At 44.0% G+C, this 19,065-nt stretch overlaps 1 protein-coding gene and 1 pseudogene across 2 annotated transcripts; both read left to right on the top strand.

Annotated features, from left to right (window-relative positions):
- The first annotated feature begins 1,800 nt into the window (after nucleotides 1–1,800).
- SLC51A (solute carrier family 51 member A) lies at nucleotides 1,801–19,049 on the top strand. Of its 2 annotated transcripts, none has more exons than XM_019723681.2 (9): nucleotides 1,801–2,072; nucleotides 2,467–2,561; nucleotides 13,819–13,973; nucleotides 15,137–15,210; nucleotides 15,628–15,786; nucleotides 16,354–16,465; nucleotides 16,735–16,881; nucleotides 17,580–17,685; nucleotides 18,221–19,049. In XM_019723681.2, exons 1-9 carry the CDS (start codon nucleotides 2,035–2,037, stop codon nucleotides 18,355–18,357), a joined length of 1,023 nt encoding a protein of 340 aa, XP_019579240.1. In that variant the 5' UTR covers nucleotides 1,801–2,034; the 3' UTR covers nucleotides 18,358–19,049. The 2 variants fall into 2 exon arrangements, with proteins under 2 accessions (XP_019579240.1, XP_074186273.1); XM_074330172.1 differs by having other exon boundaries at nucleotides 2,467–2,617.
- On the top strand, nucleotides 5,948–10,103 carry LOC141571092 (large ribosomal subunit protein eL42-like; annotated as a pseudogene).
- Nucleotides 19,050–19,065: the final 16 nt, after the last annotated feature.

The following is a 19,065-nucleotide window of genomic DNA, read 5'->3' as shown; positions in this document are numbered from 1 at the left end:
CCGATTGGCTAGTGCAGCTGGTCTTTTCTTGCTACACCTTTGCTATAAATGGGCTGGTCTTGAGTTAGGGCATTGCCCTCTAATAGTCCATGGGTCACACTGTATAGAAGATAACCAATTCGGGGCTTTGGATGGGGCAGAAGTACTTCATCAGAGCTAAAGCCTTCCCTCTCACCAGCACCCCCCTATTTCTCCCCCCCATGCATCCATCCTGAGAATTATCCAGTCTCCCCAGCCCCTGCTGCCAGGCGGGGGAAAACTGAGTGTCACCCCAGCTGCCTTCCCTTCCTGACTCCCTCCTTCTTTTCAACCCTCCTCTCTCCTCCCCTCCACACCCCCCAGTTCTGTCCTTGAAGAAGTTTCAGAGACCATCCTCAGCACCTGTTATCTGCTCTAGATAAGTCTAAAGTTCAAGGCTTTAGGCAATTAAGCTCAAGGCCTCTCACAGGCTAGAGATGAATGACCCAGGGAGTATTTCTGTGGCAATGGTTTGAGGAAGTGAGTCAACAGCGGCTCTGTCAGGGCAGGCCAGTCAGTTAAGGCAATTGACCCTCTGGGGGTCAGTGTCCATGTCTTCCTTGTTGTTTCCGAACCTCCACCTTAGGGGGTGATGGGGCCCTGAGAATCCTGGATCACTGCACTGTCCTGTCCCTGAGAACCATCCTTTAGAAGGAGAGGAAAAGAGGAAGAGGACTTTGCTTGACCCTCAGGAGATATTTTGAGGTGTTTGGGGACTGGAATAGGGAATCCTTCTGGTACCACACCAGTAACTGCTTCCTCTAATTGTATCTACTCACCAGCCCAGGGCAGGGAGCCTCCTCTGCCCTCCCAGAATTGACTGTCTTGAACCTCTCATTGGCCCTTCTCTTACTATCAAAAGTCTTCACCTGAACCTCAACAAAGCCCTAACCCTGGTCCCTTCTGCTTCTCTCCATATCTCCACGGCTTTCTACCCAACCTGGTGTCGTAACCTCTCTGAGCCTGGGAATAAAGATAGTACTTACCTTTTAAAAGTGGGTGTAAGGTTAAATGAGATAAGGAACATACTGCATTTCCTACAGCACCTGGTCGCCATAAAGTCTCAATAGACATTAGCTGCTGCTGTTGCTGTGATTTTATTATTTTATCAGCCATGCAACCAGTTCTAAGGAGCACATAGTATGTGTCAGACCCTGTGCTAGAAACCCAGGGGTACTGTTCTTGGCCTCTGATAAGTCTATTTGGAAAGAGAAGAGAGATCACCAATTAATAAAATAGTTCATAAGCATATAATTTGGCACAGTTTTTAAACATCTGTCAATATGCTCAGAAATCTCACTCAGCATCCCTGCCTCTTAAATACAGCCTCCCTCCCATTTGCTGCACCTTCTGCTGCTGTCTGGCTGCATAAGCCCATCATGAAGATGTGGGGGGCTGGGTTTTGGGAAACTCACAGGGGCTTTTCCTTTTCAGGCTAGTCCTTCCTTGCACGTGCCAAGCCACCAATAGCAACACAGTCAAAGCCTCAACCCTGATTCTCCCACCTCCAGGGCCCCAGAGCTTGAGTTCCAGCCAGGTTTTGGGGGAGAGGGAGTTGGTGACCAGGAAGCGAAGAGGGGAGGATCAAGAACTTTGTCCTACCAAAGCCCCAGAAGGCTCCTTAGGTGGAGGATTGAGGATGGAGGTGGGCTGTGATGGGGGTGAGGGAGGCGTGGGCAAGAGATGGCCAAAGGCATTTGTGGGAGGGAGGCAGGAGGGACCACACCTAGGGACGGGGAGGAGTCAGGAACCTGGGAACTCAGCCAGCGGAAAGGATCAAGTTTCAAATTCCTCTGTAACGAACTCTGAGATAGGGACCCACAGGCACAGGAAGCCTGAGGAGGGAGAAATCCCCAGGTGAAGACAAAGCCACTGCACCTATCTTCTGCGGGAGACCTCTGGAAGAGCCTGCAGGCAGCACGGCCAGGAGCCGCCTCCCTCAGGGCCCTCACCTGCCCGCCTGCCCTTCCTTGCCCCGCAGGGCCTACTAGGAGAACCGGAGAGGGAGAGAAGACAATGGAGCCAGACAGGACTCAGATAAAGCTTGACCCCAGGTGAGTGAGGGCAGCAGGCCCTAAGCCAAGAGCCAGTTGCTAAGCATCCGGTGGCTCCTATCGCTCCAACCTGTCCCTGCTTCCCTGCCAGGGCCCTTTGGTTCCCAGCCCACAGAATGAGACAGGGCTGATAACGGTCTGGCTGGCCTCTAGGTCCTCAGGGACACTATAGCGTGGGGCCAGTGCGTGACCCCTAGAGCTTTGGCTTTCTCTCTACAATCAGGGAGCGTAAGAGCCCAGACTTGGGAGCTGTGTGTGTGTGTGGGGGGGCATGCACAGAAGCCCCACCAGCTGGATACCCATCCCTCAGGAGTGTCAAGTAACTGGTGTCCCATCTGGTACCTCTCCCCTCCACAAATCCTCATATTCTGAACACAGGCTGGTGTCTCTCCAGGTACACGGCAGATCTTCTGGAAATACTGAAAAATAATTACAGCATTCCCTCTGCCTGCTTCTCTCACCCTCCCACTGCAGCCCAGCTTCTGAGAGGTGAGTCAGGAACCTGCCCCAGAGGGAACCTAAAGGAGGAAGTGAGCATCCCAGTGGTAAGTCAGGACAGCTGAGAGGAGCAGAGAAGTGGCCCTGAGCGGCCAGCCTAGTGACCCTGAGAGGATGGCTGGCCCAGTGTCTGTCTATCATGGTTAAAGCCTTGGAAAAGATCAACTCCTTGACGAGCCAATAGGCCGAAAGAGGGGCATGACAACCTAGCCCAGGAGACAAACATGCATGTTGGGCCTCCCACAAATCCTAGCTTCAAAGCTCACTCCAATTGGGAATGCTGGCCTAGAGCATTTTTCAGCGCCCAGAGCCATCCAGGGACTCAAGATGGCCCCAATGACCCAAACCCCACAGAATCTCCTTGAGGCCTGCACAACAGCCTCAAGGGAAGGACCTATGCCATTTGAGGGGGTTATTGTGAATGATGTTGTTAAAACTTAGATGAACCTGGAAAAGTATTCTGACAGAGTTGGCCAACTAGATTCCTAGCACCGAACTGCTTTTGAAAGTGAAAGGCTGAGGATGAGACGCAGTTTACTCTTTGGATGCCTAAAGCGTGATGGTCAAATGACCCCAGCATCTTCATAACCAATGTGGCTCATCCACATTTATTTTGTTTTTCTATTGCACGATGAACTACTTCTCAGACAGAGATGAATAGGAGCCTGTGTCGCCATGGTACCTTAACCTTTTCCCAGCCCTTTTCCTGATGTTGTCACCTCAAGGACTAGACAGGCTGTGGTCAGTGTGCGTTAGGCGGCACACGTGGCCATGTCCTCAGACAATGCTCAGCCTTGTTTCAGGTGCTCTGGACCAGAGTGCCCAGAGAGTGCCCAGAGAAACCTCATAGCTGCTCTGTGGTTCGTGCCCATCGGCAGCTGCTGCATCTAACTCCAAGGACCTCTTATTCACAGAGGGCAGCTGGTGACACAAGTATTCCCTTACACCAAGGCAGTTTTTCCCCCAGGGGACTTTTGGCAACGTCTGGAGACAGTTTCAGTTGCTACAACTAGGGTGTGCTACTTGGCATCTAGTGGGCAGAGGCCAGGGATGCTGCAAACAAAGGAACCCCCCCCACAACAAGGAATTATCTGAATCAGAGTGTCAGCAATGCTGAACTGAGAAACCCTGACTTTCACAGTGAAAACGGTCTCACATTGCTCTGCTACAAAATGTGCAAATGGAAGCACCGAGAATGTTCAAAATAGGCAGACCGTTCTGGGCCAGGAAGTCTGGCGAGCTGCCTGGTTCCCAGACAGAACTGTTGGAGTGGGTAGCAGCTGGAGAGTGGCGAGCAGGCTGTGGGCACAGCAGGGGTAAGGACAGAGATGGAGAGAGCAGACAGCTCCCCCAGACTCTGAGGAGCTAGGTCTGGCGGGATTCAAGGTTGCAGGTAGGGAGGCAGGGGGTAATTGAGAGGCTGGGCAGGTAAGGTGTGGCCCAATGATCGAGAAGTTGTACTTTACCCTGTAGACGGAAGGAGCGCTGTGAGGGCTCTCACACTGGGAGGGGCAGGACAGTGCTTCGGATGAGTAATCAAGACGGACCTGGGGAAGAAAAACCTTGAGCGGCAGGGGTATAAATTGGAGGTTATTGCCACAGCCCAGCATGAGGGACGAGAGTCTGAACCAGAGCAGTGTCAGGGACAGGAAGGGAAGGTGGGGACACACAGGCAATCCAAAGAAAGAGCAGGCAATCTGGTGAATATCTAGACAAGGTGAGTAAAGGAAAAAGAGACTCTAAAGATGACTCTGGGAATCTGGGCAATGGCGACGACACTGACAGCAGTAGGAGAGTCAGGAAGCGGTGCCCATTGGAGGATGTGGAGAACTCCTTCCTCCTTCACTTATAAACTCTGCTGTTCCTTATAGTAAATGCCATTCAAGAAAGCTGCTCTGGAAGAACTACTGAACCTTTCGCTAATCCATTTTTGAAATGCATACGATGTGACTGCAATTATTCTTACAGGATTTTTTTTTTTAATGGACTGATCCAAACATTTATATGGAACTGTAAAGGGCCACGAAAAGCCAAGACAGTTTTGAAAAAGTACAAGGAAGGTACCTGCCCTACCAGAAATTAAGGCTTATAATAAGACTAATTAAAGCACTGAGGCAATAACTACAAGGGATCTGACAAGTAGAAACAAGGAACAAAATAGAGGGCCCAGAAACAGACCCATACCCACTTGGGGACTTGCTCTCTGAAAGGACGCATCAGTGGGGCAATATGGTCTCTTCAAGAAATGATGCTGGACAATTGCCTGTCCCTATGGCAAATAAATGAACATGAAAATAGCTCCAACATAGCTTCAATCTGGGTATATTAAATAGCTAAATGTAAAATGCAAACATTTTTACAAATGAAAATAGAGAAAAGATATCTTTCTGACAGCAGAGAGTAATTTCTTCAACACAGAAACCATAAATAATCATGGAGATTGACTACATAAAGCAAACAAACTTCTGCACAACTGAAAACACTATCAACAACGTTAAAAGCCAAACCATAAACTGGGAGAAGATAATTTCAAGCCTATAACCAACAAAGGATGAGTAGTTAGTAGTAGGAAAATTACCAATAAAAATTGGATAAAATATATGAACAGATAATTCACAGAAGGGGAAATCCAAATGGGCAATAAATACACAAAAAGATGATCTATTTTCTTGGGAATTAGGGAGCCACAAATTAAATAATAAAATATCATGTCACTACTCTCTTATAGGCAAAAATAAAAAGTCTTGTTAATCCCAAGTGATGTTGAATTTGAGGTGAACCACGAACTCGTACAGATGGCTGGTGGGAGTATAAATTGGTATCAGTACTTCGGAGAGTAATTAGATATCTGTAACACTGAAGATTCACATCTCCTCCAACCCAGCAATTCTAACTGTAGGTATATGAATAGAGGAACTCTCTGAAAATAACAATCATGAAAACAACGTTGAGTGGAAAAAGCGTTTTGCAGGATAAATGCCATTTATATAGATTTTTTTAAATGAGAAAGCAATATAGCATGTTGAATATGTACACATGTTGTGAAACATTAAACCATAAATGGAAAAGATATACACCAACTTCAGAATAGTAGTGAGCCCTGGGAGGTGAGGTAAGGAAGGGAAAAAGATCCAGGAGGTACATACGGGGGACTTCAAATACATCTGTAATGTTTCATTTTTCTAAAAATAACGTTTGAAGCAAAATTGGCAAAATCATAACACTTTAAAATGGGTTATGGGTATAGTAATGTTTGCTCTATTTCATTTTTGAAATATGTATAATTTAAAAAATAATTATAAAAATCATTTTTGACAGGCTGTGATGAAATGTTAGATAAAAAAACAACACAAAATTTTACAGTATGATTGCAGTAATATAATATGTATGCACTTTAACAAGGATGTTTTTTAAAGCTACTTTTTATTGAGCAAAAATACTACATGTCAGGTGCTGTACTAAGAGGTTTAATGGGAGGATGAGTAACCTGTCCAAGAGCAAGCAGTAAGTGGAAATTTGCTTTGAATTCAGGTATCTCTGACTCCAGAGCATATGCTCTTAACCTCTATGGAACAAATATGCAAAAATAAAATAATTTTTGGTTAGGAACTAGCTAGGATTATGGCTGATACTCTTGCTTCAAAATTTTAATGTTCTTTTATTTTCATTATTTAAAAAAGTAATCTTCGCTATTTCAAGACAGTGGGAAATTTGCTAGTTGCTAAAGATATGATTGTATACAAAATGGTCAGTTAGACAAGCATTTCCCAAAGTGTGTTTCCTGGAATACTAATCCCAAGGAGTGCTTCATGAAAACAGAGTGTGTAGAAAAACAAGTTCTGTAAAAGCTATATTCCGTAACCTCCTTTTTGTAAATCAGATTAAACACTTGAGTAGGCTCTGCAGGAAAGAAACATTTAACTTTGTTTAAGGCATTTCCAAAATTCCTTTGTAGGGGACAATCTTTTAAAAAGATAAATGAGTTTGATGGAGGGCAGTGGTGTCAAGGTGTGGATGCCAAAGAATTTCTGTCTTTCTTAGCTTTTGCACCGTGGAAATGCACGCAAGAGCCTGTAGATACTGCAAGTATGAGAAAGAATCGGGTACCAAAGCCAGCAGTCACAAGAACTTGCAAAAGCATTTCTGTATTGAACAGTCAGAATATGCCCCACCCCTTCCTTCATGAACTTAAACAACCTCTTAGGGTTGCATTTGGTTGTTTATATCATTCCACATGCTCTCCCATGTCTATGTGAACACACACCAATAGTCAGCGGGCGGGTATAATGGTTGAGAGTATGGGTTTAGCATCAGGAACCCCTGGATTTAAATCCTACCTCCTTCCCTCCCAAGCTGTGTGACCCTGGGCCAGGTACTTAACACTCTATTGTTGTTTCCTGAAAAAGCCTATATAATGGAGAGGACAATAGGAATTCTCATGAGGTTATCTCTTCCATTCAACATATAGTCCATAGGTGCTGTTCCAGGCACAAACCTGACAAAGTCCCTGTCTTGGTGGAATTTACGCTAAGATGAGGGGACAGACAATGAGCAAGTATATAAATATGCAAATAACCTTATGTGGAGGTGGGGGCAGATCACATAGGCACTTAGAGCGGGTTGAGCTGAGAGCTGAGTGAGGAGAAGGAGCCAGCCATCAGGCGCTCAGGAAGAAAAGCTGAACCAGCAGAAGTCAAGTATAAAGTCCTGAAGGTGGGAAGAGCTCACGTGGTTGTCGGGAGGCTGAAGGAGTGGCAGGGGAAATTCTACACCTCAGTAAACAGAGAAGAGCTGAGCTGCAGTGACTGAGTTTGGAGAACACAAAGTGTGGGAGAGGATGAGGAATCATAGGGGAGACCTAAGGTCAGAGGCCAGGAGTTGAACGAGGACTGTGGTTCTGTGAATCAAGGAGGAGGAGATGTCCAAGGAGGAGGGCGTCGCAAGGACAGGAAAGACTGGGAAAGGCTTTGGCCTCGATGGCTTGTGTGCGGAAGGGCAGTTTCCACTCTCAGCTCTCAGGGAGCTGAGGATGACAGTCAAGTCGCCAGTGAGGGTCAGGCAAGGAAAGGCCTCCAGCAGTGACTCCCTCTCACAACAATGGACATGGGTTTTTAGAAATCTGCTGAATTAATTTTGGTTTCTGCCTATCTGGACTTTGTCTTTTGTCTCTCTATTTTTTTAATAGACATTTCTTTAATTTTTTTTTTTCAATTACAGTTAACCTTCAATAGTACATATTAGTTGCAGGTGTACAGCATAGTAGTTAGACATTTATGTAACTAATGAAGTGATTCCCCTGATAAATCTAAACCCACCTGGCACCATACATAGTTATTACAATCTTATTGACTATATTCCCTATGCTGTACTTTACATTCCCTCTACTATTTTGTAACTGTCAATTTGTACTTCTAAATCCCTTCACTTTCACTTTTTTCACCCAGTTCCCCCAACCCTCCTCCCATCTGGCAACCATCACTTTGTTCTCTGTATCTATGAGTTTGTTTCTGTTTTGTTTGTTCATTTATTTTGTTTTTTGTTTTTTTAGACTCCACATATAAATGAAATCATATGTGTATTTTTTAATTAAACATTTCTATTGCAAAAATAATTCAGGTTCAGTAAAATAAATCTGATAATCCAGAACAATAAAAAGAAAAGAAGTAATTTATAGTCCCACTACTCAAAGACAGGCACTACAAATTGTAAGGGTGAATTCAGGGAATCAATAATGCAGTCAGACTTAGCTAGTTTGCAATTTAACTCACCGCATAGCTCGTTGTCTATTCACCTGTAATTAGACTTAGTTTGCAGTTAGATCCGTCCTGATATTCAGCTGTTTTCTCTTTGCTTCTCGCCTCACTGTTAACTGAAGAACTCTGTTTGTTCCCTTTCTCAAGACTACCTATACCTCATTAATTAACAACATCCTAACTGGGAAAGAGCCATTTCTTAATCCTCGGGCGCCCGGACACTGGAATCCAATTACGACTTCCTAGCAGTATTTACTTGTGACACATTAGAGTCCCAGGCCTTGATGGCTGAGTCCAAGTCTGGAGTCTGGAGATAACATCGTCTTCAAACAGACCAGACCCCAGGAAGAGATGTCAGCTCTCAAACCTGCCTGACCGGCTCCCCCTTTGCTATATAAGAAAAAGTTAACTTGAAGTTAGTGCGGCTGTCCACTCTCAGACTCTGGACTCTGCCCCGGTGACCACCCCCACCCCGGTGTTTCTCTTCTTACAACCTGTGGCAGCCATCATCTTTGGACACTGCCTCTCTCTTCCTAACTTTAATAAAGCTTTTCTTCACTCTCCCACTTTATAGAGTCTGAATACTTTCACCTTTTGCGAACAACCAGGGGTTAATTCCATGCCACGACACAACTATCTCAGTGTAATTTCCTCTTTCTATGCTTTTATTTAATATTAGTAGAAATCATCCTATACTTACAATTTTATGTCCTGTTTTTATAAGCATTACAGCATACGAATTTTTTACGTTAGTATATGTTTGGCAAAATGTGTTTTTTTTTAAACATTTTTGTTATAAAATACATTTTTATTATAGAATAATTGGAAAAGATAGAAGACAAGAACACCACAGTCTCATCACCTGAAGACAGCATTGCTAATGTTGTTTTAGTATTTCGAGGCATTTTTGGATGCAATGATTTTTATATGTTTTTATTTTATCACAGTAATGCATGAACATGGTTAAAAATTCAAATAGTGCAAAAGGGCTGCTAATGAAAATCAGCAATCCCCTCCCACATTTCCGTGCTGATAGCGCTCTCAAAAACATGGTGAACGGTCCTAAAACGTCCCAGACTTTCCGTAAAAAGTGTGGCAAGCACCAACCCCACAAAGTGCCACAGTACAAAGAAGGGCAAGGATTCTCTGTGTGTGCAGGGAATGCAGCGTTATGACAGGAAGCAGAGTGGTTATGGTGGGCAGACTTGAGCTGATTTTCCACAAAACGGCTAACACTACAAACATTGTCCTGAGGCTTGAATGCGTGAGTCCCACCGCAGATCTAAGAGAATGCTGGCTATTAAGAGATGCAAGCATTTTGAACTGGGAGGAGATAGGAGAAAGAGCCAAGTGATCCAGTTGTAAGCTTCATATTTTGTTTTATTATGAAAACAATAAAATCTTGAGGATATGTTCACTAAAAACAAAACAAACAAAAACAATCCCTTGCCCTATCCATTCCCATTTCTAATTATCCTCCTCCTTTTATAGCTGATGGTTCTTTTGATAGTTACCTTCAAATCACCAATATGTGTACACCATTATTCCCTGGGGCATTGATTTTTGGGCATTATCTGTGGCTGTCTCTATGATACATGCGGATTTAGCTTACTTAGTGCCAACCATCTTCCATTCTCTCCATATAATTATGTCAATAGTTTTAGTTGGTTATCTTATAGTTTTATATACTATACCTATAGTTTATTTCTTAGTCTGCCAACTATGGACAATTCTTTGTGACTTTCCATTTTGTAGTGCCTCACTCTTTCCTTCAACTCTTTTCTACCTTTTTCTCCCCAATCAAATCCTTTAAACATGCTTATAATTTTACTGCACTAATTTTGCATTCTGCTTTGTTCACACAAGACTTTTCTTTTGTTTAAGGTAAATTACATGCTGTAAAGAGCAATGAATCTTAAATATATGGTTTGATGTATTTTAACCTATGTGTACATCTGTGAAACCACCACCCAGATCCAGATTTAGAACATTTCCAGTATCCAGTAGGGTCTCTCATACTCCCCTCACTTACTATTCCTACAAAGACCATTATTCTAACCTCTGTCGGCTTTATAGATTGGTTTTCCAATTATATAAACAAAATCAAACAGTATGTGTTCTTGTGCCTGGCTTCCTTACTTTTCATTCTGTTTCTAAGATAATCCATTTCGTCGCATGTATCAGTAGCTCATCCTTGTTTATTGCTGTGTGATATTCCATTGTGGGAATACATCACAATTTTTTTGTCTGTATTCTTATTGAAGAACATATGGGCTATTTCCAGTTTGGGCCACTATAAAGAATGCTGCTCTGAACATTCTTCTGGTGATTATAAGTGCTCATTTCTACTGAATATGTGTCCAGGAGTGGAATTCCTGTGTCATAGGGTAGGTGTGTATATTTAATTCTAATAGATACTACCAATTTGTTTCCCAAACTGCTTGTACCACTCCCAACAGCGTTTCAATTGTTCCTCATCCTCACCAACACTTGGAATCGTTGGTTCTGTTAATTTTAGCTCTTTTGGTGGGTATGTCATAGCATCTCACATTTGTATTTCCCTGTTAACTGTTGATACTTAGCACCTTTTCTGTTTCTTGAAGATTTGGATATTTTCTTTTGCAAAGTAAGTGTTCGGGTCAAAATGAAAAAAAAAATCTTTTTTTCATTTAAAAAAAATATAGTGTCTTTTTCTGACTGATAGGAATTCTTTACATATTATGGATATGAGTTTCTTGATGGATATCTGTATTGCAAATATCTTCTCTCAGTCTGAGCTTGCCTTTTTATTCTCTTAATGGTTTCTATTGACGAATGGAAATTCTTAATTTTAAGGAAGTCCAATTTATCAATTTTTTCTTTATGATTAGTGCTCTTGTGTCCTACTTTAAAACATCTTTGCCTCTCTCAAAATCATGAAGATGTACTTCTCTGTTTTCTTTGAAAAACTGTGTTTTAACTTTTACATTTAGGTATTTTGTATGATATGAAGGAGAGGGTCAATGTTCTTTTTTATCCCCCAAAGGATATCCAATTAACCCAGCACCCTGTCTTGAAAAACAACATGCTTTCCCCCAAAACTGTAATGGAACCTTTGTCATGAATCAGATGACTACATACGTGTGGGTCTGCTAATAAGTTTTGGGGTTTTTTAATTGAGTGTTAATAAGTTTAAAAAATATATTATTATATACTCTTTGCAAAGATATTTTATGGCATGCACAAATTTTTTATGTCTGGATAATACTCTGTTGTATAATTTACTTAGTAATTCCAATATTGTCAGACACTTAAGTTGTTTTTAATTTAGGCCTATTAGTCAATAATATTATAAACATTATCTTTTAATAAAACAAAAATAATATATCACTGTTATTTTCTCTTCTCTACTAGGCAGGTTGACTATTTTCCCACATGTCCTGAGCTGTGTTAATATCACTTTTCTATTTTTTTTTTTTGCAAGAGCCTCCTGTGTTTGTTATTAATTTTCTTTATGCAATAAAGATCTTAAATTTGAGTACACATTTATTAAAAATGCTTTCCCCAAGTCTGTTTGCTCCCCTTTTTCTAACATTTAAAAGTTTAAACACTTTATGTCAAATTTGACCATCCTTCTCTGATTTTTTGGATTGTTCCTAAGCTTAGAAATGTCTCGTCTCCAAAGTCCTGATGAAAGTACAATTCTCTCTCGCTCTCTTTTCTCTCTCTCAATTTTCCCTGTTTGATTTTTAAAAGACTTATCTCTTTAATCTGGAATTATTTTGAAATATGACAGACTTTATGAGTATCTCCATAATTGTTTTAGATACACATTTTTGTTGTATAAGGGTAAACTTGTGTAAAAAGAAATCCTCTGTGATGTTTATATTTTTAACATTTCAAGTAGGAAACGGTAAAGTCTTTTTAAATAAAGTACTGCAACCAGTTTTTTAACATTCAAAACTTGCAGGACCTACTAGAGCAATATCTGGAGAGGTAATTGAGAAAGAGGCAATAGAGTTCAACAGGAACAGCAAAGCCAAGCCAGGAATTTAGACACCCAGAGGGCTATAGCCTAACTAAATGGAGGTGGGTGGAGAAACGGATGGGTAAGAGGAAAGAAAAACAGCACAATCCAGTCTTTTATGGCCTGTGATTGATGTTTACCACTGACTTCAGAAGTCCTGCCTGGGAGTTGGAATCCAAGGGCCACCTTCCCCTTGGCAGGTCCTCTGGATTGGTCATTAGACCTAACTGTGGTCAGAGATAAAGGGATCCCCTTGGGTAAAGCAAACAGTGAGAAAAACGTGTGCCCTGAAATAAAAGCAACCAGGAGCAATGTGGTATTTTTGACAGATTTACCTTTGATCTGGTTGCTCTTCGTGGTGCCACCAGGTATGACTGACCCAGATGACAGCTCAAGTCTTTACTGTAGTTTGATCTCCTTCCTGCCTGGTTTGGTTTCAGCGGTAATATCTCTCTGACTGAGTTGCCCTCAGTCACCAAAACATAAGGCAGACTAGCCAATACCTTCCTCATTCTTTACTCCCAAGACAATAAGACAATGAACTGTCTTCTTTTCCCCCTTCTTCCACTGATCTAGCCAGTTAGAAGGTAGAAAGGAGAGAGTCTGCCAACTAGGGAAGAGACATAGATGAATGAGGGTCTGGGCTTAGTCACAGAACACTTTGAAACTGACTGTTGCATTGATGAGTCACATGTTCAGAAATACATATTGTGACTATATTAAGTTTTCCTGTAGCAATGGTGAGGTCAGAAGAGCTTCACCAGTGTTTGTCAAAATGTTTGTTACCACTGACCATTATCAGGTAAGCTCGTTAAAAATGCAGATTCCTGGGTCCATCCCAGATCTACTGAAGCAGCATCTCTGAGGGTAGGACCTGGACAGCTACTTTTAACAACTGCTCAAAAGATTGTAATAAACACTAAAGAGAGCTACTGGACCACATTTAATGTAAAATGAAGTTGTAAGGCCAACACAGGTGAAAAACCTTATAGTCTTTGCTTGTATCCATTTTGTTGTTGTTATTCAAATCCTTTTCTAATATCCCAGTTTCATAACATAATTTTTAAAATAAAATTTAAACATTTCTAAAGTATATACCACTAATTATATTCTGCTTCAATTATAATGTTAATTGGTCCGTGCTCACTAGCATGACACTTGACACTGGAGGTAGAAAAGTGAATAGGCCCTGCTGAACTCTGAACTCAATATTTTTGCTAATTATGGTAAAATTTGTTTGGTTCAGGTGAGCCTTACCATATCTAGAATTGTCTGGTCTAGTCTCCCTTCCATACAGAAGAATGACTATTTCTTAGCCACATGTTGGCTATTCTAGGTCTAAGAAAAAGCTAATCTTCTGCATGGAGGGGTGTCTGGGCCAGACAATTCTACATGTGGTAAAGCAATTTAGATCCAAGTGAAGAAGCCACATCTGTGCCCCTCAGTCCTGATCGTCAACTCACTGGAATCTGCCCTCTTTCCTGTCTAGCATTGGGCCCTGTGGAAATTGCCCTCACGGTCGTCATGACCTTGCTTGTGCTGGGCTCAATCGCCATCTTCCTGGAGGACGCTGTCTACCTGTACAAGAACACCCGTTGCCCCATCAAGAGGCGGACTCTGCTCTGGAGCAGCTCTGCACCCACGGTGAGGACCCTGTAGCTGCCCTTTGGGAGGGACTGGTGAGGAGGCAGGGACCATTTTGAGAATTCCTCCAAACTCAGCAATTCAAGTCAGCAAAGGGTTGCCTGCCTCTACCACCTTAGGGTAGGGGTTTGTAATCTGATCTCCATTTGCATTCAGGACCCCATGCTTGGAGGGCCAACAGGCAGTGGGATGGAGTGTTTGAATTCTTAGAGCTACAGAGACAGCTGAAGAAACTGCTCAGCCCACTCAGCACTCCCCTCGCTACAGTATTACTGTTAAAAGCAAGCCTTCTTCCTGTACAGGCAAGCAGTGTTTCCTCAGCGTGTAGAAGGGAATTTTTCCCCATGGGGTCATACTTTACTCTATCCTTCCACTGTAGGCTTTTTAAACTCCCACAGCTACCATGTTTCCCCGAAAATAAAACCTAGCCAGACAATCAGCTCTAATGCGCCTTTTGGAACAAAAATTAATATAAGGTCTTATATAAGACTGGGTCTTACATATAATATAGTATAGTATAGTATAGTATAGTATAGTATAGTATAGTATAGTATAGTATAATATAATATAATACAATACCAGTCTTACATTAATTTTTGCTCCAAAAGACGCATTAGAGCTGATTGTCCGGCTAGGTCTTATTTTTGGGGAAACATGGTATTATAATATATCGTAGACCATAAAATTGGCCCTCTACTTCCTTGTGATGAGCTCTAAGTGTCTGTTCGGGGTGGACAGTGGGGCCCTTGAGGTCCTTTCCTGCCAGATGACATCTGCCTAGGCCATCTCAAGTCATCAGAGGTGCTTTAATAACATGACGTGTTGAAAAGAGCGTGCTGGATCTTGATCCATTTACTCCTAACGATTAACTTACATACTCCTTACCCAGGGATACAGGATGAGATAGTCTTCATAAGAATCCCTGTCTCAAGGTGACTTGCTGTCTCTCACCTTGGACATAAAAGCAACTGACAGCTGAATTAAAATAAAAGTTTTTAATTAGTTAATTTAATTAGTGATTTTTCCAGCTGGCCACTTTTAAGTAATGGTGCCTTAAATGTTTAGGTTTGGGTTCCTTGAGCCTTTGCCACAAAAAGTTCAAGAGAGAGAGAACACGGAGTCTCCTCCTTGCTCTAAATGGCTTCTTGCTCCTCTCCGAGCAGGTGGTGTCCATGTTCTGCTGCTTCGGTCTCTGGATTCCTCGTTCCCTCATGCTTGTAGAAATGGCCATAACCTCGTGAGTGTCCTGCCCGCCCCCAGCTTGGGGTTGGGTATCCTTCTGCTCCCCACTTACCCACAACTCCGGAATCCCCTGTCCCATCCATAAATCCCTGCAAACTGATTAGTAATTGATCACGAATTGATCCCTTTCCAACTTGTGCTAACCCAAGTGCCTTGAACTTCTGGATGTGTCCATCCTCAGCCACCATGTTGTTCCCACAGCCTGAAATTCCCCTTCCCAGGCCCCTGGACCCCTGTCCTCTCTCTCCTCTCGGGTCACACATTCAGAATGCCAGCCCTTACCATGATCCCCTTGGTAAGCGCCACCTCTCCCTGCTCCCTTTGCAGCCCATCTTCTTTGGCAGCAAAGGGAGTCCCCTCCGCTGGCTGCGGTCCCCTCTGGTACTCTCAGGCCCACTCTCCCCCACTGCAGGTTTTATGCGGTGTGCTTTTACCTGCTGATGCAGGTCATGGTGGAAGGCTTTGGTGGGAAGGAGGCAGTAGTGAGGACACTGAAGGACACGCCGATGAGGATTCACACAGGCCCCTGCTGCTGCTGCTGCCTCTGCTGCCCCCCACTCATGCTCACCAGGTAAGGCAGGAGGGAGAGACGTCCTCGGCGAACACGGTACCTCTTCCCGCACTCTCCCCAGAGCGTCTGCTGGTTCCCTCTGCCCTGCTGCACGTCTCTTGAAATTAGACTTATAGGGAACAAACCCAATGATGAAAGGGTGGGCATCCCCCAGCCAGGACCCACACACGGGGCACCCACCCAGGGGGAAGGGGAGCAGAGCAAGGAGTACTCCAAAGGTCCCGTCACTTAAGCCCACTGCCCCCTACAAACTTTAGGCAAACAAAACAAACTGGACTTTGGCTATTTACTTGCCCCTCTGCCCATTTTGGTTAACGAGGTTGGGTCAACACTGACAGATAGTTCTTGCTCAAAAGGTACCATTGTGGTCTGGGAGTGAGCGGGAGGCGAGAGGGAGGTTCCCAATGCTCAGCATTCTGGCTTCTCCCTATGTTCCCATTCATTTAACTATTTTGGTGTCTGTGATGGCAGCCAAGTCTGGGCCCAGGAGCCCAGCGAGGGGGTTGGGAGGTTTTCTCGAGGTGGGTAGTTCATGGATCCATGTTCCTAGCCCTCTTCTGCCCTCAGGAGGAAGCTCCAGCTGCTGATGTTCGGCCCATTCCAGTATGCCTTCTTCAGGATAGCACTGTGCCTGGTGGGCCTGTTTCTCGTCCCTGATGGCATCTTTGACCCAGCAGACGTAAGCCAGGAGTAAGGGGCAGGAGTAAAGTCTAAGACCTGTTTAGTACCTTTGAGTTCTAGAAGGAATAGCTAGAGCTGACACCCCCTGATGCAGGACCCCAGGGACAGGGTGGATATGGGAAAATAGAGGCTTGAGGACTCTGGTGGAGAGAGAGGAGACTGGAATAGGCCACGGCTTTGGGACCTTTTTTATTACCTGTCCCACTATGGGGGAATAGAAGAAAAGGGCTTGCCTCCGTCTTTGACTACTGTCTGGTCTGCCATCAGATTTCTGAGAAGAGCACAGCTTTATGGATCAACACTTTCCTTGGTGTGTCCACCCTCTTGGCTCTCTGGTCCCTCGCCATCATTTTCCGTCAAGCCAAGCTGCACCTGGGCGAGCAGAACATGGGAGCCAAATTTGCTCTGTTCCAGGTAACTATATCCTGGGAGAGAAAAGATGGTTCATAATAGAGCTACAAATAATTGCGGTTAGGAGGTGAGACTAATGACTGATAAAAGCAGGTTTGGGAATGTTCTTAAGCCTTAGGTTTCCTGTGAGATTTGGAAAATGATCCTTGCCCCATCCCAGTTTTTGCTTTTCTGTGCTGTAATCATTTGCTAGGGCTGCCACAAAATGCCGACCGAGTGGCTTAAGACAACAGCAATGTATTGTCTCACAGTTCTGGAGGCTTGAAGTCAAAAATCAAGGTGTCAGCTGGGCTATGCTCCCTCTGAATCCTACAAGGGAGAATCCTTCCTTTTTCCTCCTGGCTTCTGGTGTTTTGCCAGCAATCTCGGCATTCCTTGACTTACAGCTCCGTCACTCTGATTTCTGCCTCCATCTTCAGATGGCAGGCTCCCCTCACGTGTCTGGGTTTTGTGTCTCTTTTCCTCTTCTGATAAGGACACCAGTCATGTTAGAATAAGGACCCACCTTACTCCAGTATGACCTCATCTTAACTAATTAGTATAGTACTAATTAGTATAGTTGTAATCAAGTGTGAGTCTTGACCCTCCGCACAGACCTACAGGCTGGCCGATGCACTGGCAGGACAGCACGAGCACAGCCAGCTGGCCTCGGTGCCACGGCCGCTGGGCCCGCCCTGCCCTTGCTGCTCTCCCCCCTGCAGGTTCTCCTCATCCTGACCGCCCTGCAGCCAGCCATCTTCTCCGTCTTGGCCAACGCCGGGCAGATTGCTTGCTCGCCTCCCTTTTCCTCTAAAATCAGGTCTCAAGGTGAGCACACTGGGGCTCCTATCCCATTCCAGGATGGGAGAGAGGGGGAGGGTCAGGGAAGGGAGGACCTTAGCATAGAGGTAGGCCAGGCTGGCTGCCGCTCGGGATACCCAGACAGGGATCTCCAAGAATCCCCACAGAGACTTTAAGGAGACTATGACTTCTCTAATCACCCAAAGGAGAGCTGCAATTCCACAGCTTGAAGCCAGCCTTGATGGCCAACCCAGGAAGCCGTGGGTTCAAATCCTTAGCTTTTGGGAGAGTAATGGGTATGGTCAGAAAGCAGAAGGCCATGCCCATAAAACACAAAAGAAATGAGGTTTGAGCTAGCCTCAGACTGCAGAAGGTAGAGCGCTAAGTTCTGGTTCTGGCTCTGCCATTAACCTGGTACGCTACTCATGACAACTTACTATCTCCAGGTCCTGATTTGAGGATAAATTGGAGAAAGTTGTTCAGCTCACATGTCAGGGCTGCTGGTGGGACACCACCTAGATAATTTCGCATAACCTACATTGTATTTCACCCCACAATGCAGTGATGAATTGCCACCTCCTCATACTGGAGACTTTTCTGATTACTGTGCTGGCACGAATGTACTACAGAAGGAAAGACGACAAGGTTGGATATGAACCTTTTTGTTCTCCACACCGGGATCTGGACCTCAAAGCCTGAGGTGGATGGCTTGGACAATGAAAGAGACACTGTACTCGTGAGACAGGCACAACATTTCTTCACTGCCCCTCCACTTTGACCAAATGGGGAAGGATTCCTTAGTCAGCACAAGCTGGCCGATTCTATTTGACTATAGAGATGAAGGTGAATTATGTAATAGGATGAAATTGTTTTTGATATTGCCTGTGACGGTATTTTAAGTTTTATTATATAATAGATAAACAGGATGAAGTTTGAAACTCTATAACTGCACACATTGCCCCTGGGGGTGCCACTATTAGCCCTTAAAACTTGCATACTGAAAGGTCACTGAATTTTCTCAAAGCAAATGAAAAGGGGGAAGAGTACATGGTAGTTTGTCCGATATGTGGATGGGAGTAGAACTCAGCCAGGCAAAGACAGTACAAGCCCAAACTCTCAAGGAAACCAGGCTTCTAAAGAATAGATCGAAGGTGTTCTTTCCCTTACATCTGTGTCAATAGGGCACTGATGACGTCAGACCCGGGAGAGCAGGATCAGCCTCCCTTCGTGAGACCGTGGTTTTTTGAGTCTCTGTGCCAAGCTGCAAAAGGTATCCTCCAGGAATATGGTCATGGAGCTTGATTTTGAGGAAATAAATTAGGATGCAAAAGTAAAGGAACTGAGAGTACAGGTAAAAGCCCCCAAGACATAAACTGTATCATACACCTGTAGATCGGGTCAAAAACA

The sequence above is a fragment of the Rhinolophus sinicus genome, linkage group LG01, assembly GCF_036562045.2.
Source record: "Rhinolophus sinicus isolate RSC01 linkage group LG01, ASM3656204v1, whole genome shotgun sequence".
In the NCBI taxonomy this organism is placed as follows: domain Eukaryota; kingdom Metazoa; phylum Chordata; class Mammalia; order Chiroptera; family Rhinolophidae; genus Rhinolophus; species Rhinolophus sinicus.
This window is presented reverse-complemented; position numbering and strand designations above follow the sequence as displayed.

Coding starts and splice junctions, on each gene's coding strand:
- SLC51A (XM_019723681.2), top strand. CDS start 2,035: ATGGAGCCAGACAGGACTCAGATAAAGCTTGACCCCAG. Junction 2,562..13,818: donor TGCAGCCCAGCTTCTGAGAG/GTGAGTCAGGAA, acceptor TTTCCTGTCTAG/CATTGGGCCCTGTGGAAATT. Junction 16,882..17,579: donor CCAAATTTGCTCTGTTCCAG/GTAACTATATCC, acceptor TCCCCCCTGCAG/GTTCTCCTCATCCTGACCGC.